Genomic DNA, 16,877 nt, shown 5'->3' with positions numbered 1-16,877 from the left:
AGATAAAACCAAAGCCTTGTGTGTATTGCACAAGACGCCCAGAAACAATATCAGAAGCAATGTGAAGATAAGGGTGCAGCGTCCTAACCTATTTGGAATTCCAACTGGTCCTCAAAGAACTCAAAGGAAATGAGGGTGGGGGTCAAGAATGTTATGTGGGCATCCGCCACCCTCTTCCAGAAGAGACAAAGGTCTCTGTCCAAAGCTCCCATGCTATCAGGACTTCTGGGCCTCCTGAAGCAGCTCTTGGACTCTTTCTTCCCCTTGTCCACCCAGTACAAGGGGAAACCGTCGAGAAGGGAAGGGTCTTTGTCGTTTGCACGGACCTGGATGAACTTCCCCTTCCAATCCTTGTACGATTGCTGGAAGATGGTGAAGATGGATCTCCCAGCAATGGCGTTCAGACTGACCCACAGGCGATCGCCTGGGTGTTTGGCCTCAAACAGAAATAAAAATACGTCCACTGACGCAGGCAACCCCAGGTGGGCACATGTTACCTCAAAAGCTCGGACGAACGCCCAGCTGTTGGGGTGAAGCTGGGCGGCGGCGATGTTGAGCTCGGTTAAGAGTTCCCTCTCAAATCGAGTGAGAGGGAACCTGAGTTTAACTTTCTTAAAGAGAGTGGTGTAGACGAAGCAGAAGGGCCCGTCGGCGCTCACTTTATCATCAGCACACACTGGCAGGGTGGCCGGGCAAGGCAACACCATCATTCTCTCATCGTGCTCCTTGTGGAATGATTGAAAGGCCTCGTCCCCATTGGTCAGTCGCAGAACCGCTCCCGCGGTGTTCACCGACGACGTTTCCTTTAAGAGGGTTGAGTTAGCCCATGAGTATAGCGTCTTGAAGTCTGGCAGTGGGGTGGGGGCTCCTCCAGTGTTTGGTGGAGTCGCCTGGGCCAGAGTGGGTTGAGAAGACGCGGGCCTCACAGCCTGCGATGAGGAAGCACCACGAACTTGCGAAGAGTCGTGTGCTTGTGAAGGGGGGTTTCGCGCTGACGGAGGGGGGTTCGGGGTGATCTTCGTGCGAGTCATGGTAGCAACTGCAAACGAAGGAGGAAGGAAAAATGATCAGGAGGGTTACGAAGGCTGACTCAATCATGAATGGAAAGTGAAAGACGAACGAATGTGAGTTCGTTGCGACAATCGGCAAAGCCCTAAGTCACGCAGAAGGAGAAATGGAAAAACAGCCCACAACGTATGCACCAGACAGTTATAGGATGATGCAAATCGGTGAAAAATGCGAGAAAACACAACAGATGAGAGAAAGTAGTTACCTTTCGATGATCGGGAGAATATTAAGGGGAGTTGGTGATCTAGAGCGTCGAGGAACGTCGAGAGCTTTCGCAGAAGAGAGGGAGAGTGTATGCAAGTGCGAGGGAAGTGATGGAACAGTAGGAGCGTAAAGAGGTTTAAGGGTTTTCGAACGGTTTCGGGAAGCGCTAACGGCAGATAAAGATGGCCGTTGATGAGAGCCACGTGTCGAAGGATGCGCGAAGAGTTTGGTGGAGCGTCAGAGCAGTAGAAAGTACTACCGCTTGGAATTCTGCGCCCATGCCACGTAGACCGGTGTTAACGAAGGCTTTTTTCAGTCTTTTCGCTAGACAAGTCTTCGCTTAAGACTGGGGGGCTTGTGTACCGCCCTGGTGGTCGGATGCGATGACGTGGCATCCTGTTACAGTGTAGGCGTGTTGACAAGGCGCCAGGTTGACAGTTGGGAAGGAAGTCGGGAAGCACGTGTAGTCGCCGATAGTTAAGTTGGCGTGTTCCGATCTCCAGCTTACCAGAATAGGCGATCGCCAGGTTGAGGACGAAGTCGCCAGATGCAGACTCAGGCGACCAGGCAGTCGGAGATCGCCAGAACAAGCACATCGCCGAAGTTAAAGGAGAAGCAGATTATGAAGGCGGCCGGCGAGACCACAGGGAAGGTGTATGAAGGCCCTACCTCGCCAGTTTCAGTAGAGATCGCACTCCTGAGTTAGCTATGCACTGGGCAGCACCATGCATAGGTAACTTAGCCAAAATGAGAGTAGAAGTAGCGCCAAGTCAGGGAGCCTCCAGATGATGGCACGTGTACGGTTGGATACGAGCCACGTGTCCAAGTCAGTAACTGCCAGGAGAGAGAAAATCACCAGGTATATAAGAGTTCCTAACAGATTTCCTAAAGGTACGCACGTTCAGTTCATACACTTTACGCTTGCGAGTGACAGAGCTGTTTGTGAGAGAGGTTTGCACGGTTCCAGTCCTTAGTATTTGGTGATACCGTCACTGACTTGAGCGTCGGAGTGCGATCGGCCGCAGCGGCGCCGTATCGTTTCTTTGCAGGTTCTTGAGATAGATCCAGAGGAGGAACGGAAGTGAGAAGCGGCGCGCACGTCGATCCTTTGACGAGGCATTCTCCAGCGCTCCGGTCAACAGGCAGGATCAATTTCTAACTCTAATTAGTTTTAATGATTATAACTTTTATTTTAGTATACATTGGAGTATGTAACTTGCACATTAGAAATATAAATATTATATACATTGTTCTTAGTTAAAAGGGTCAAATTTTAAAGTTATGTTATGAAATATAAATTTATAACACAATTTATAAATATTATAGGAATTGAATAAATGAATAACCAAAAATTAAAATTATAAATGTGGTCTAAATGTACAATTACGTTTTAAAGTGATTTGAAAATATTGCCTAATACATAAATTATAAATTAAGAAAAGTGTTGTGTAATATAAATTGTTATCTAATATATTTCAACAACATATAAATTGCTGTCTAATATATTTCATATTTTTCCACATTAGAAAAATGTTGTGTATAAAGATAAACAACAATAAATAAGTGTTCTCTTCATGAATGACAACATTTTACAAAATGTTCTCTAAACAATAGGTAACACTTAAAATGCGTTGTCTAAACATTATGAGAAAAAATATTGCCCAAAAGTTATTCTAAAAAATGTGATCTATTCTATCCATATAAGACAACGTTTTAAAATATATGTGACCTTAGAAAAGAAATCGTTGCCTATAACTTAAGTTCACAATTACATACTTCATGGTTGTATATTCCACGACTGCATTATTCTCTAAAGTTAAGACAGCATTTTTTATTTATTTTAAAAGATGAAAAATTATATAATGTATAGTCTATTTTTTATTTGAAGAGTGGATATAATATATGCTAGCTAGTTTTCTGAAAAGCTAACATGCATGCAATTGCATAACATTGGTGTTTGTTTGCTAAGAAAGAGTGTATAGGGACATAACTTTATGCATCACAAAGTTATGTAATTTAGCATCTACAAAGTCTTTTCATATTTATTTTAAAAGAGGTAAAAGAAAAAGAAAAAAAGGGAAAAGAAAAACAGGAATTTCACAGTTTGAGAAAATTGTCCAGTCATCTAGTATAAACTTGTATGCTGGTTTTGCAAAGGATCAACCTACAAATTTGTTACCCTACAGGTTGATTGGACAAGAGGAATCTCCACTATATACCTTTTCGCTTGGCCACATCATTCTCCTCTTTTTGCTCCGACCAAATCCTCCAACAAATAGGTTAACAAAAAATGGGGCTTGCTCAGTGGCTATTTATAAAATAAGACATTGAATTTGACATCTACAAGCACGAACTAACTAGAGTTGGAGAAGAAATTTCAACCTTCTTTTTTAACAAGTCAGCGACTGAACCACCAAAATACTAAGAGAAAACTAAGAACTTCAGGAACCGTGCAATGTTCTCTCTCAGCGTACTCAAGTTCTTGCAAGCGTAAAAGAAGTATTCTAAAACGGGCGTACCTCAGAAGTTCGTTAGGATTCCTTATATACCTGTGCATTTTCTCTCTCCTCACAGTTACACATCTGGACACGTGGCTCGCATCCAGCTGTACACGTGTCACCATTTGGAGCATCCTTGACTTGAGCGTCACCTCTTACTCTTCAGGCTTTTCGACTAAGTTACTTATGCAGGAAGCAACTCAGCGTATAACTGCCTTGGAGCGCGATCTCTTTTGCGTGGCGAGTACGGGTGTCTTCATACACACCTACCCTGTGGTCTCGCCGGCCGCCATTATATTCTACTTTACTTACTTCACCGTGCATGCTCGGGTAAGCTGTTCCCCGACCTCAACCTCTAGCCAGCTAGGGAATGACCATCTGACGACTTCATCCTTTGCTTCGAAAGCCTGGAACAAGCTTTCTTGATCCTTCGGCGATGTCATCCTCTCGGCGATCTCCGATCGCCTTGTCGCCTGGGTTCGCACCCGGCGACTACACGAACCTCCCGACGTCCTTCCCTTCTAGCAGCCAGGTGTCCCGTTCAACACGCCTATCCTATTGCTTGCGGCCACGTCATCAATTCCGACTACCTGGGCGGTACACAAGCCCCCCAGTCTTAAGCAAAGACTTGTCCAGCGAAAAGACTAAGAGGTCACGTCACTGCCGATCTACGTGGCGCTGGCACGGAATTCCAAACGTTCGTACCCTCTGCTTTTCTGACACTCCACCAAACCCCTTTTTCCAATCGCTCGACACGTGGCTTCATCAACGGTCATCTTCAGTTGTCGTTTGCGCTTCCAAAAACGTTTGAAAAACCCTTAAACCCCTTCATTTCTACTGTTTCATCATCTCTCTGCATTCTCAAAACGCTTTGAGTTTTCTCTGCAAACCCACAACGCTTCTCAACTCCCTCAATCTCCAACTCCCTTCAACGCTCATCTGATCATCGAAAGGTACCTCTTTTACTTCTTCTGTTGATACTTGCTGTATTTTAACCGATTCGCATCATCCATTATCTGTCTGGTGCATACGCTGTGGGTTGTTTCCTCTTCTTCTTCCTTCTCGTAACTTAGGGCTTCGTCTTCCATTACATTCATCACAACGAACTCCCGTTCGTTCGTTCTCCATTCTTCGTCCACAATCGAGTCGATCGCTGTAACCTTTGTTCATCCTTTTTCCTTTTTCCTTTGCAGTTCCCGCGATGGCTCGTACGAAAACCACCGCGAATCCTCCTCCTTCATCACGAAACCCTCCACCCCAAGCGCATAACTTACCACGAGCATCTGGTGCTCCTTCTTCCCAGGCTGAGAGGCCTGCAACCTCTCACCCCAATCTCGCTCAGGCAACTCCACCAGTCGCCGGAGGAGCCTCCGTCGCCACACAAGACTACAAGAAACTTTATCCGTGGGCCACCTCAGCTCTGTTGAAAGAAACCTCTTCCATAAACACAACGTTGGGCGTGCACCGACTAAGGAAAGGGGACCAATCTGATCTTTCATTCCATAAGGAGCATGACAGCAAAATGGCCGTGCTGCCCTGCCACCCGGATGAACCAATCTGCGCTGACGATAAAGCGAGCAATGGCGAGTTGTTCTGCTTTCTCTACACGACGTTCTTCAAGAAGGTGAAACTCCGACTTCCCTTTACTCGCTTCGAGAGGGAATTACTAACTGAGCTCGACATCGCCCCCGCCCAGCTTCACCCCAACAGCTGGGCGTTCGTAAGGGCGTTCCAGATCATGTGCGCACACCTGGGACTGCCAGCTTCGGTTGACGTTTTCCTCTTCCTCTTTGAAGCTAAGAATCCAGGAGACCGCCTCTGGATCAGCTTGAACGGGATCGCTGGGAGGTCAATCCTCTCCATCTTCCAGCAATCTTACAAAGATTGGAAAGGAAAATTCGTGAAGGTGTGCGCCAACGACCAAGATCCTTCCCTGCTCGACGGCTTCCCCTTGTACTGGGTACACAAGGGGAACAAAGACGCCAAAGAGAGCTTTAGGAGGCCCAAAAGTCCCGACAACATGGGCGAGCTAGACACAGATCTATGCCTTTTCTGGAAGAGAGTAGCAGCCGCCAACATCACCTTTCCCACCTCCGCCATAATATCCTTCGAGTTCCTCGAGGACCAACTCGAAGCTCACATAGGTTAGCACTTACCTCGACATTTAGGTTTTCGTTTTGTGTTGGAACTGATTGCGCATCTCTGTTATCTACCATCGGGCGTCCTGCTTGTTGCGCACTGGACTTGGTTTTTAATTCATGCGCCATTTGTTTGTATTATTCGCACACATACTCGTATATTTTGCTTTTGCTTTTGTGCTTACTTGTATATTTTTACCCTGTGCAGACCTCATGTTGGGCAAAGGCAAATTAGCTGAACTGAGGGCGCTCGCCCGAACTCATAAGTTGGCGACGGGTTCCCAAACCGTGCCCAACTCGGTGGTGGAGATCGCCGCTACCCAGGGCAGATCGCCTCCTCAAGGCCCAACCCCTTCAGAGACACTGCCCGCCCCTCAACGAAAAAAGCTCATCTTAAGGAAACCAAAGAGGAAAACTCCTCAAGTGGTTCAAGAAGATGAGGATGAGGATGATGAGGCGACTGAGGACGGCCTTGTCACCAAAAGGAAAAGGGTAGCACCTTCTTCACCACCCGCTCTCCCAACACCAACACCGCCCTCTCCTCCAGCTCCAACACCGCCCTCTCCCCCAGCCCCAGCAGCGCCGGTCCAATCAACACCTTTGGCAGTCGCGCTTCCTGCGGTTGAAGGCAACGAGCCCAACTTCATGGAGAACCCTCCTAGTGCCTCCACGCCGTTGTATCTGCTGGAGAGGGTCCTCCTTCGACCGCCTCAATTGCTAAAGCCGCACCAGGTGGGGATGAAGGCGCTCACAACTCACCGATACTCACAACCGAGTCCCCCACTTCACCACCACGCCAGGAAGCCCCCCTTGCTCAAACAATTCAAGAGGGTGGTGGTGAGAGTCAGCACCTCCACCAACAGCAGCTGCAAGCCTTCCCCCCTTGGTCAAAGAAGTCTGGGGGCCTTTCACAGCTAAGCTAAAGATGATGGCAGAGGACCTTCCCTCAATCATAACAAAGGCTGTGAAGAGCTCCAACAAAAAGCTTCAGGACGAGATCTCCACACTCCAGAAGGAGAATCGCCTGATAAGGATCGAGGCGGAAAAGCTGTCTTGCAACCTGATGATGGCAGAGATCGATCACTCAAGGGTGGAGGACGCCATGAGTGCCGAGTTGAGGGTTGCGCGCAAGGAGGCCTCCGATCTGCGTCAGAAACTGCACCTCCTAGCTCAAGAGAAAATCGAGCTGGAGAGCAAGCTGATTCCCTACAGGCTTAAGGTGGCCAACTTGGAGGCATCGATGAAAGCGGATGCAGCCAAGGTAGAGAACCTTGTAAAGAGGTCGGCTGATCGGGAGGTTCTCCTTGGAAAGGTCAAGAAGGAGAGGGACGACGTCGTGGACGAGCTCGCCAAGGCTCAAGAGGAAAACGAGAAAATTGCTTCAGAGCTGGCCCAGGCGCGAGACGAAGGCAAGAAGGTTGCTGACGACCTTGCTCAGGCTCGTGGGGAAACTGAAGAACTGAAGAAACGAGCTGACGAGTTGAAGCAGCAAACCGAGGGGCTCAAACAACAAAACGAAGAGCTCGAACTAAGCTCTGCCCAAGTCCTTGCCGCCCTGGAGCAAGTCACCTGCTAGTACCCCGAGCTTGACCTCTCCATGGTGTCGATATGCAATGAAGTGGTGGATGGGAAGATCGTGCCTTCTGAAGATTAGTCGTCTCCCTCCATCACTTACTCCCTGGGAATTAATGCTTATTCCTTTTTGCACAAACTTTATCTGTAATAACTCTTCTTTCTTCTTATGCATTTGAACTGATACCACCTTTATTATAACTTCTCCCGCTTCTGCACATGGTCTCTCTGTTTACTTTGCTTTTCCTTGTAGAAACCGCTTAATCAAATTAACTTAACGATTATGCGGGCTCAATCGTTTACTTACTGCTTCAAACTCGAGCCAACTATCAACTCTTAAACGATGGCATTTTAATAACTTGTGAACTTAAGGCAACGAACATCATCATGAAACTACTTACTAAACAGCAAGTTTCAATCCAACTGATAGTTTAAGATATAGTTCACCTGATCTGCTCCATCGAAAAGGGGCCTTACTCTTGCCATCGCCTGGACTTCTTCTGATCGCCATAGGGTCCCGGCGATGTAAGCTTCCTTTTGCCTTCATAACCTGGCTATTGTTCCCTCATCTGGGGGTAGAGGCGCCTTTCGGATCCTTCTCTACCTCCCTGAGTTTCAGAACAATAAGCCGGATAGCTAGGCGTTCTCTTTGAACCTACCTTAGCCATCCTTTAAACTTCTTCCACCCTCCACACCATACCTGAACTTGTTCGAGACGAGAAGGATTTTATCTTGCCTGAACTCGCTCGATGGCGAGAAGGTCTTTATCTTGCCTGAACTCGCTCGACGGCGAGAAGGTCTTTATCTTGCCTGAACTCGCTCGACTGCAAGAAGATCTTTATCTTGCCTGAACTCGCTCGATGGCGAGAAGGTCTTTATCTTGCCTGATCTCGCTCGACGACGAGAAGGTCTTTATCTTGCCTGAACTCGCTCGACGGCGAGAAGGTCTTTATCTGGTGCCTCTACTTTGCCCAGGGATTACTTCTCCTCTTCCCTGGATGCACTGAGGACTTTTAACTTGTTCTCGCCTGCACTCGCACAAAGTCGAGGAGGACTTTAATCCCTTTCTCGCCTCAGGACGCGCGAGGGCGTTGAGGTCTTTTAAACATTGTTGGTGCCTCCGATCACCGAAAGACGATGAGGACTTTTAACTTTAACTGATGCTGATGCCGCCAATCGTCGAAAAGCGATGGGGACTTTAAAACTTTTAGAAAGCATGCAGCATAACTTCAAACTTGCCTTAAATCACATACGAGTGACAAGGTCTTTTTCTAAAACTTTCGAAACAACAATCATGCAATCTTAGAAACTTTAAACTTTGAAAACTCTTCTTTATTGGGTGGCCTCATTAAAAACCCTCTTTAGGGAAAAAAGAGTGCCCCCTTCAAACTGTTTTAACAGAAAACTTGCAAATCTCTTCGTGTTTGTTTTTACTTACAAAGCTTCAACTGTAATATAACTTGAGGTGTGTGGCGTTCCAAGTGCGAGGAATCGCCCCTCCTTCCAATGTTTCTAAGCGGTAGGCGCCGTTCCCGAGTGTCTCGGTTATTCTGAACGGTCTCGTCCACTTAGGCGACAACTTGTTTTCCATCTCGTACTGATGGGCCTTCCTCATCACCAGGTCGCCTTGTTTAAACTGCCTCGGCATCACCTTCGAGTTATACCTTCGTTCAATCCTCCTTTTCACTGCCTCGGCTTTTACTCTCGCCTCCTCCCTGACCTCATCCAGCAAATCTAGATTCAACCTTCTTTCCTCATTCGAGTCTTCCACTACAAAGTTTTGGAATCTCGGCGAGCTCTCCTGGATTTCCACTGGAATCATTGCGTCGCATCCATAGACCAGGCTAAACGGGGTCTCATGGGTTCCTGATTGCTCGGTGGTGTGGTACGCCCAAACTATGCGGGGTACCTCCTCAGCCCACGATCCCTTGGCTTTCTCCAGCCTCCTCTTCAAGCCTCTTAGCAACACCCGATTGGCGGACTCTACTTGGCCATTTGTCTGAGGGTGCTCGACGGATGCAAATACTTGTTGAATTCCTACCTCTTCGCACAGCTTCTTCAACAGGTGACTCGCAAACTGAGTCCCGTTGTCTCACACCAGACGCTTAGGCACACCAAACCGACACACGATGTTCTTCCACACAAAGCTCTCGATCTTGTGTGCGGTGATCTTGGCTACTGGTTCTGCTTCGATCCACTTGGTGAAATATTCAATTGCCACCACCAAGTACTTCATCTGCCTGATCGCCAATGGGAAAGGTCCCAGGATGTCGATTCCCCACGTATGAAACGGCCAAGGGCTGTAAATCGATTTTAACTCTTCTGGAGGCGCTTTGTGCCAATCGGCGTGCTGCTGACATTGCTTGCAACATTGTGCATACTTCTTGCAGTCCTCCCTCATTGTTGGCCAGTAGTAACCTGCACGGAGGGTTCTTGCAGCCAGAGCTCGACCCCCAACATGACTTCCGCATATCCCTTCATGGAGCTCGGCCATAATTCTTGTACATTTCTCTCCGTGCACACATTCCAGGAGTGGGTGTGTGAACCCAAACCTATACAACTCGCCATCAATCATTGTGAACTTGCTGGAATTCTTCTTTATCTTCCTAGCCTCCGTCGGATCCAGCGGGAGAAGGCCATCTGCCAGGCATCGCTAGTATTGTGTTATCCATGTGTCTGGCTCATGCGTAGCGCAGACCTGCGTCATGTTCACCTTCCCCCCCCCCCCCCCCCCCCCCGACATGCTCTTATTCTCGGCGATCTCAAGGTTTCCTGAGTCAAAGACCTGTGACTCCTCACCGCTTTCTCCGTCGACTTGTTTATTTGAAGGACCATGTGATCTGCCACAAACGCTCTAGGCGTCTTCAGAGTTTTTTGGATCACCGTCCTCTGCCTACCCCCCTTGCCCGAACTGGCGAGCTTAGCTAGCAAGTCTGCTCGGGCATTCTGCTCTCTGGGCACATGCACCACTTCAAAGGAGACAAAGGAAACCTTCAATTCCTGCACGTACGCTAAGTAAGCCGCCATTTGTGGATCCTTGGCCTGGAACTCGCCTGTTACTTGTCCCGTGACCAACAGCGAGTCACTCTTAGCCATCAGTACTCTAGCTCCCATCTCCTTGGTCAGCAAGATTCCGGCGATCAGCGCCTCATATTCTGCTTGATTGTTGCTGGCTTTGAAGGCAAACCTCAGGGACTGTTCAATCAACACACCGTTGGGCCCTTCCAGGATGACTCCAGCACCGCTACCCTGCTGGTTTGACGATCCGTCCACCGAGAGCACCCAACGAAAACCATCCCCTTCAACTCGTGTTGCCTCCGACAAGAGCTCGACCACGAAATCGGCGAAAACTTGCCCCTTGATCGGTCCTCGGGGCTCATACTTGATGTCGAACTCCGACAGCTCCACTGCCCATTTCACCATCCTCCCAGCTACATCAGGCTTCTTCAGGACTTTCTGGATGGGCAAGTCGGTCATCACCAGTATTGTAAAACTGTGAAAATAGTTGCGCAACCTCCTCGCCGAAAACACCACAGCCAGTGCAGCTTTCTCCAAGGCCTGATACCTCACCTCCGGGCCTTGCAACACCTTGCTGACGAAATAAATAGGCTTCTGAGCCTGGTCTTGGGCGAGCACCGCACTCACCGCCCTCTCAGTCACAGCGAAATACAACCTGAGAGGGGTTCCCATCAACGGTTTGCACAAGACCGGCGGGCTCGCCAGGTACTCTTTAAGCTTGACGAAGGCCTCTTCACACTCCTTTGTCCAGGCAAACTTATTGTTTCGCCTTAAACACTGGAAGTACGGGTGGCCTTTCTCTCCGCTAGCCGACACGAAACGAGACAGGGCGGCCATCCGACCTATAAGCTGCTGCACCTCCTTCACGGTAGCCGGGCTCCTCATCGCCAAGATGGCAGCACACTTATCAGGATTTGCCTCTATTCCTCTTTCAGTTAAGAGGAATCCCAAGAACTTCCCTGCCTCCACACCAAAAATGCACTTCTCGAGGTTCAGCTTCAACCTGAACTTGGCGATTGTGGTGAACAACTCCTCCAGGTCCGCAACGTGCTTGCTTGTTTCCGGCGAGGTCACGACCATATCATCTACATACGCTTGCACATTCCTACCCAGCATTGGTGCAAGTACCCTATCCATCAATCTTTGGTACGTGGCCCCCGCGTTCTTCAGCCCAAAGGGCATCACTTTGTAGCAGTAGCACGATCTCTCGGTCATGAAGGCGGTCTTCTCTTCGTCCATAGGATGCATTTTTATCTGGTTGTACCCCGAGAAGGCGTCCAGGAAACTCAGCAACTTACACCCTGCAGCACTGTCGACCAGGGCATCTATGCTTGGCAAAGGATACGAGTCCTTTGGGCAAGCCTTGTTCATATCAGTGAAGTCGACGCACATGCGCCACTTCCCATTGCTTTTCTTCACCAGCACGACATTGGCCAACCACTCAGGGTACTGAACTTCCCTGATATGGCCTGCGGCGAGGAGCTTCTGCGTTTCATCCCTGATCGCCTGCCTCCTCTCCTCGTTAAACTTCCTTATTCTCTGCCGCACTAGTCTGACCTGGTTGTCCATTGCTAGGTGAGGGCACAAGAAGTCGGGATCGATTCCCGGCATGTCTGAAGCAGACCATGCAAAAGCATCCAGATGCCGCTCTATCACCTTGGCGATCTGGTCTTGGAGTTCAGCCTCCAAAGATCTTCCCAGCTTGAAGACCTTTCCCCCGATCTCCCTTTCGAACCACTCCTCGACGGGTTTGGGTCGGGTTTCCCTGGCGATCACCGCCTTGGAGATTCCCAGCTCCCTCGCTTCCTCTGGGCGGTTCCTCGCCTCTTCTTCCCGATCGGCGTTCTCCTCCCTTGCTTCAGCATCTACCATCACGACATCGCTACCGGCGGTCTCCTCCACCAGCGTCGACCTGGGCTTCACCCCGGGAGGCGGGGTGGTCGTGATGTAACTTACTGACCTCTTATTTTTCAGGCTATTCTCATAGCACTTCTTCGCTTCCTTCTGGTTAGATTTGATGGTGATCACCACCCCCTCCATAGACGGCAACTTCACCTTCATGTGCCTGGTCGAGGGCACAGCTCCTATTCTGTTGAGTGTTGGTCTTCCCAACAGAATGTTATATGCTGAGGGAGCATTCACGACGAGGTACTTGATTTTCTCCGTCCTCGAGCCCGCCTCATCTGTGAATGTAGTTCTTAACTCGATGTACCCCCTAACCTCCACCTGCTCACCAGCGAAACCGTATAAGCACCCCCCATAGGGCCTCAGCTGGTCAAGGGGTAGTTGCAGCTGTGTGAAAGTCGGCCAGAACATCACATCTGTCGAGCTTCCTTGGTCCACCAGTACCCTGTGGACCTTCCTTCCCGCCGTGACAAGCGAGATAACTATGGGATCGTTGTCATGAGGCACAACGTCCCTGAGATCTTCTCTTGTGAACGTGATGTCCACATCTGGCGAGTGGTCCTCGAACATGTCCACCGTCATCACAGACCTTGCATACTTCTTCCTCTGTGATGCGGTGCATCCACCACCCGAGAAACCTCCTGCGATGGTGTGGATCTCTCCATGAGTGGGCATCTCATGCTGCTGAGCCTCACCACCCGCCGGCTGGGAGCTCGACGTGCCCCCCGTCCTCCTGTCCAGCAGGTAATCGTTCAGGAAACCGCTCTTGACCAGGTCGTCGAGCTGGTATCCCAGTGCCAAACATGAATCGACGGTGTGACCAAAACTCTGGTGGAATTCGCACCAGGCGTCTGGTTTTGGCCCTAACACCTTGTCGCCCACTTTCTCAGGTGCCTTGAGCCTGGCTGCTATATTGGGGATGGCGATCAGGTCCGCCAACCCCATGACAAACTTATGCTTTGGCGGGCGATTGTACTCCCTGGGGCATCCTGGGCCCCTGCCCTTGTTTTTCCTTGGATCATAAGGATGGCGAGTCCTTTGATCCCTCTTGGCCGCCGCTGTCTCCGGCACCCTCTGTGGCTGGATCCTGGTCTGGGCACGTGGCCTAGCGGGGGCCACGCTCCCTCTCTTCTCGGCGACCTCACTCTCATCGGCGATGTGGGCCACCGCAAGTCGCCTAACCTCAGCAAACGTGGCGGGGTGAGCCCTGATCAGCGCCTCACAGAAAGGTCCCGGCAGCACGCCCTTTTTAAAGGCGTATACCAGCATCTCCTCGTCTTTCGCAGGCGAGCGGACCATCTGTGCTCCAAAACGATTCAGATAGTCCCTGAGGGACTCTCCCTGGTATTGCCTTATGTCGAACAGGTCGTAAGACACCCTAGGTGGTGCCTTGTTCACAATGTACTGCTCGACGAAAAGCTTCGAAAACTGCTAGAAATTGGTTATGTGACCGGTAGGCAAGCTCACAAACCATTCCAGCGTTGTTCCCTGGAGCGTGCTCACAAACATTTTGCAATATACAGCATCCGAGCCTCCTGACAGCATCATCTGCGTGTGGAACGTGGTGAGATGTGCCTCAGGATCCTCCACGCCAGTGAAAATAGCCTTCACGGGTACCACGCTCGCAGGGATAGGCGTGTCTGTGATCGCCTGAGCAAATGGCATAGGGAAAACGCGAGGTGGCGACGACGGTGCGACCTCTTCAGCGACTGGGCGGCCTATCTGCTCCTGAAGAGCTTGGCGCAACTCTTCAGTCACTTTGCTGAGCTCTTCATTCCTGGCCTGAGAGGCGACTAGGTCCTCATGCATCTTTGCCTGCTCTACGCGCGAGGCCTCCACATTCGCCTGCAGTGCACGCAAAATCTCCATCATCTGCGCCATGGTCATGGCGCCTTCAGCAGCAACTGGCACAACTGGACTTGAACGGTTGCTTCTCATCTTTCTCATGAAAACTCAGGAAACCAAAATTCGACGAACAAAATCTCCTCAGAACCACCACTTCTTCAGCAAACCCCCGATTCCCTAACCAGAAACGCAATCAAACAGAAACACACCGAACGGCCGATTGAACACCGCGCGAACGGCAAGAAACTCCAAGAAAACCGATCGAAAGCTTGAACGAACGGTGGAGAACCTCACTCCACCGATTAAAACTCGAACAACGGTAGAAACCTCAAATTCACCGAACAAGACTCAAACGAACGGTGAAAAACCCGAGTTTACCGAACAACAGCTTGAGCGAACGACGGAAAATGGTTGCACCAGCGCACAACCACACAGAAACTACTGAAACTTCAAGAACTCACGCTGTGGAGAGGGACAGGTTTTACACGGCCCCACGGTGGGCGCCTGATGATCCTGCCTATTGACCAAAACGCAAGAGCCTTGCCTCGTCAAATCTGGATCGACTTCGCACCGTGCTAGCTTCCGTCTTTCACCTTGATTCACCTCAAGAACCTGCAAAAGACAGAACGGCACCGCTGCGGCCGATCGCGCTCCGACGCCCAAGTCAGCGACTGAACCACCAAAATACTAAGAGAAAACTAAGAACTTCAGGAACCGTGCAATGTTCTCTCTCAACATACTCAAGTTCTTGCAAGCGTAAAAGAAGTATTCTAAAACGCGCGTACCTCAGAAGTTCGTTAGAATTCCTTATATACCTGTGCATTTTCTCTCTCCTGACAGTTACACATCTGGACACGTGGCTCGCATCCAGCTGTACACGTGTCACCATCTGGAGCATCCTTGACTTGAGCGTCACCTCTTACTCTTCAGGCTTTTCGACTAAGTTACTTATGCAGGAAGCAACTCAGCGTATAACTGCCTTGGAGCGCGATCTCTTTTGCGTGGCGAGTACGGGTGTCTTCATACACACCTACCCTGTGGTCTCGCCGGCCGCCATTATATTCTACTTTACTTACTTCACCGTGCATGCTCGGGTAAGCTGTTCCCCGACCTCAACCTCTGGCCAGCTAGGGAATGACCATCTGACGACTTCATCCTTTGCTTCGAAAGCCTGGAACAAGCTTTCCTGATCCTTCGGCGATGTCATCCTCTCGGCGATCTTCGATCGCCTTGTCGCCTGGGTTCGCACCCGGCGACTACAACACAAACTTGGTGACCGCCGGTTTAGGTATGTCAGAGATCGGGGCACGCCAACTTAACGACTGGCGATCGCACGAACCTCCCGACGTCCTTCCCTTCTAACAGCCAGGTGTCCCGTTCAACACGCCTATACTATTGCTTGCGGCCACGTCATCAATTCCGATTACCTGGGCAGTACAGTGAACGAGAAAAAGTTTCGTTGAAAATTTTAGAAGATAAAAGGTTATGATTTTCATAGTTTATGACAAATGAATTATATTTGTACCTTCATTTAGTACGTATACTTTATTAAAAAGTTAAAATAATAGATAGAATTGGTTTCACCAATGTATTCAATAAGAAAATTTAATTTAGTGGAGTAAACTAAACTAACATAATACTTTTTGTTAAAAAAAACCTCTTGACTAGACCAACGTTAGAAATAAAATTTTAATACATTTTTTAACGTGTTAAAAAAATTAAATATTTTATTTTATCATAAATTTGTTTAAAAGTTTAATATCATATAATTTTACATAATAAAAATAAAATGTTAAATAATTTAAAGTTTTTAATTTATAAAAAGAATAATTTTTTATATATTACTCTGACATTGGATTAAGTGACTCTAGTAAAATCCTATGTAAGGGATTCTTTTTAGAAGCTAATTGTCTTCTCTAGTTACTCAAGCCGTTGGAAAAGGTGTAAAAGTATTATATACTGCTTGCCAAATAATTATTCCACTCACTTCTGTATTATTTATGTACTACTTGCTATATTAAAAAATAAAAATATAATTCACACTCATTTTAAAATCTTGAAATTTTTTTATTAAACTTTTTTTAATAAAAAAAATCTAAATTAAATAAAACATTTACGAATACTCCAACCATATAAGAAAAAAACCAAAAATATCTTACAGTTCATTGACTATATCCTCGATTCTCCATCTTTCTCTCACTTTCTTCTCACTGCCTAGGTGCGTGGAGAATACACACAAGGACATGCAAACGCATTAGATATATAAAATGAAATGATAAAACCAAGACATTGACCAGAATTTGTAGTAAATTTAGTGGTAATGTTTTTCATAAATCGATATCAACATCTATGTCTCTACCCACAACAACCCTAAGCAGAACTATAAAGAATGAGCAAGATTGTCCCCGTATATAATAATTATTACTGTGCTCGGAGATCATGTTTTAGAAATCCGAAGAATGAACTGATACTAGTAAAATATATGTCTCGTGGTCGTTTCGTACCATCATATCAACCTCCATGATGGACTAAATTAATTAATCCTTACATTTCAAGTGGTAAGAGTTGACATTTTCCATCGTAATGCTGTCCATGTGCTAAAATGTAAGACTATCCACGTGTTTTTTCA

At 48.2% G+C, this 16,877-nt stretch overlaps 1 protein-coding gene across 1 annotated transcript; it reads left to right on the top strand.

Annotated features, from left to right (window-relative positions):
* The first annotated feature begins 6,836 nt into the window (after positions 1-6,836).
* On the top strand, positions 6,837-7,484 carry LOC137824896 (filament-like plant protein 1). The gene has a single exon (XM_068630574.1). The coding sequence runs from the start codon at positions 6,837-6,839 to the stop codon at positions 7,482-7,484; it is 648 nt and encodes a 215-aa protein (XP_068486675.1).
* The last annotated feature ends 9,393 nt before the right edge of the window (positions 7,485-16,877 follow it).

This window comes from Phaseolus vulgaris, chromosome 8 (genome assembly GCF_000499845.2).
Source record: "Phaseolus vulgaris cultivar G19833 chromosome 8, P. vulgaris v2.0, whole genome shotgun sequence".
NCBI lineage: Eukaryota > Viridiplantae > Streptophyta > Magnoliopsida > Fabales > Fabaceae > Phaseolus > Phaseolus vulgaris.
This window is presented reverse-complemented; position numbering and strand designations above follow the sequence as displayed.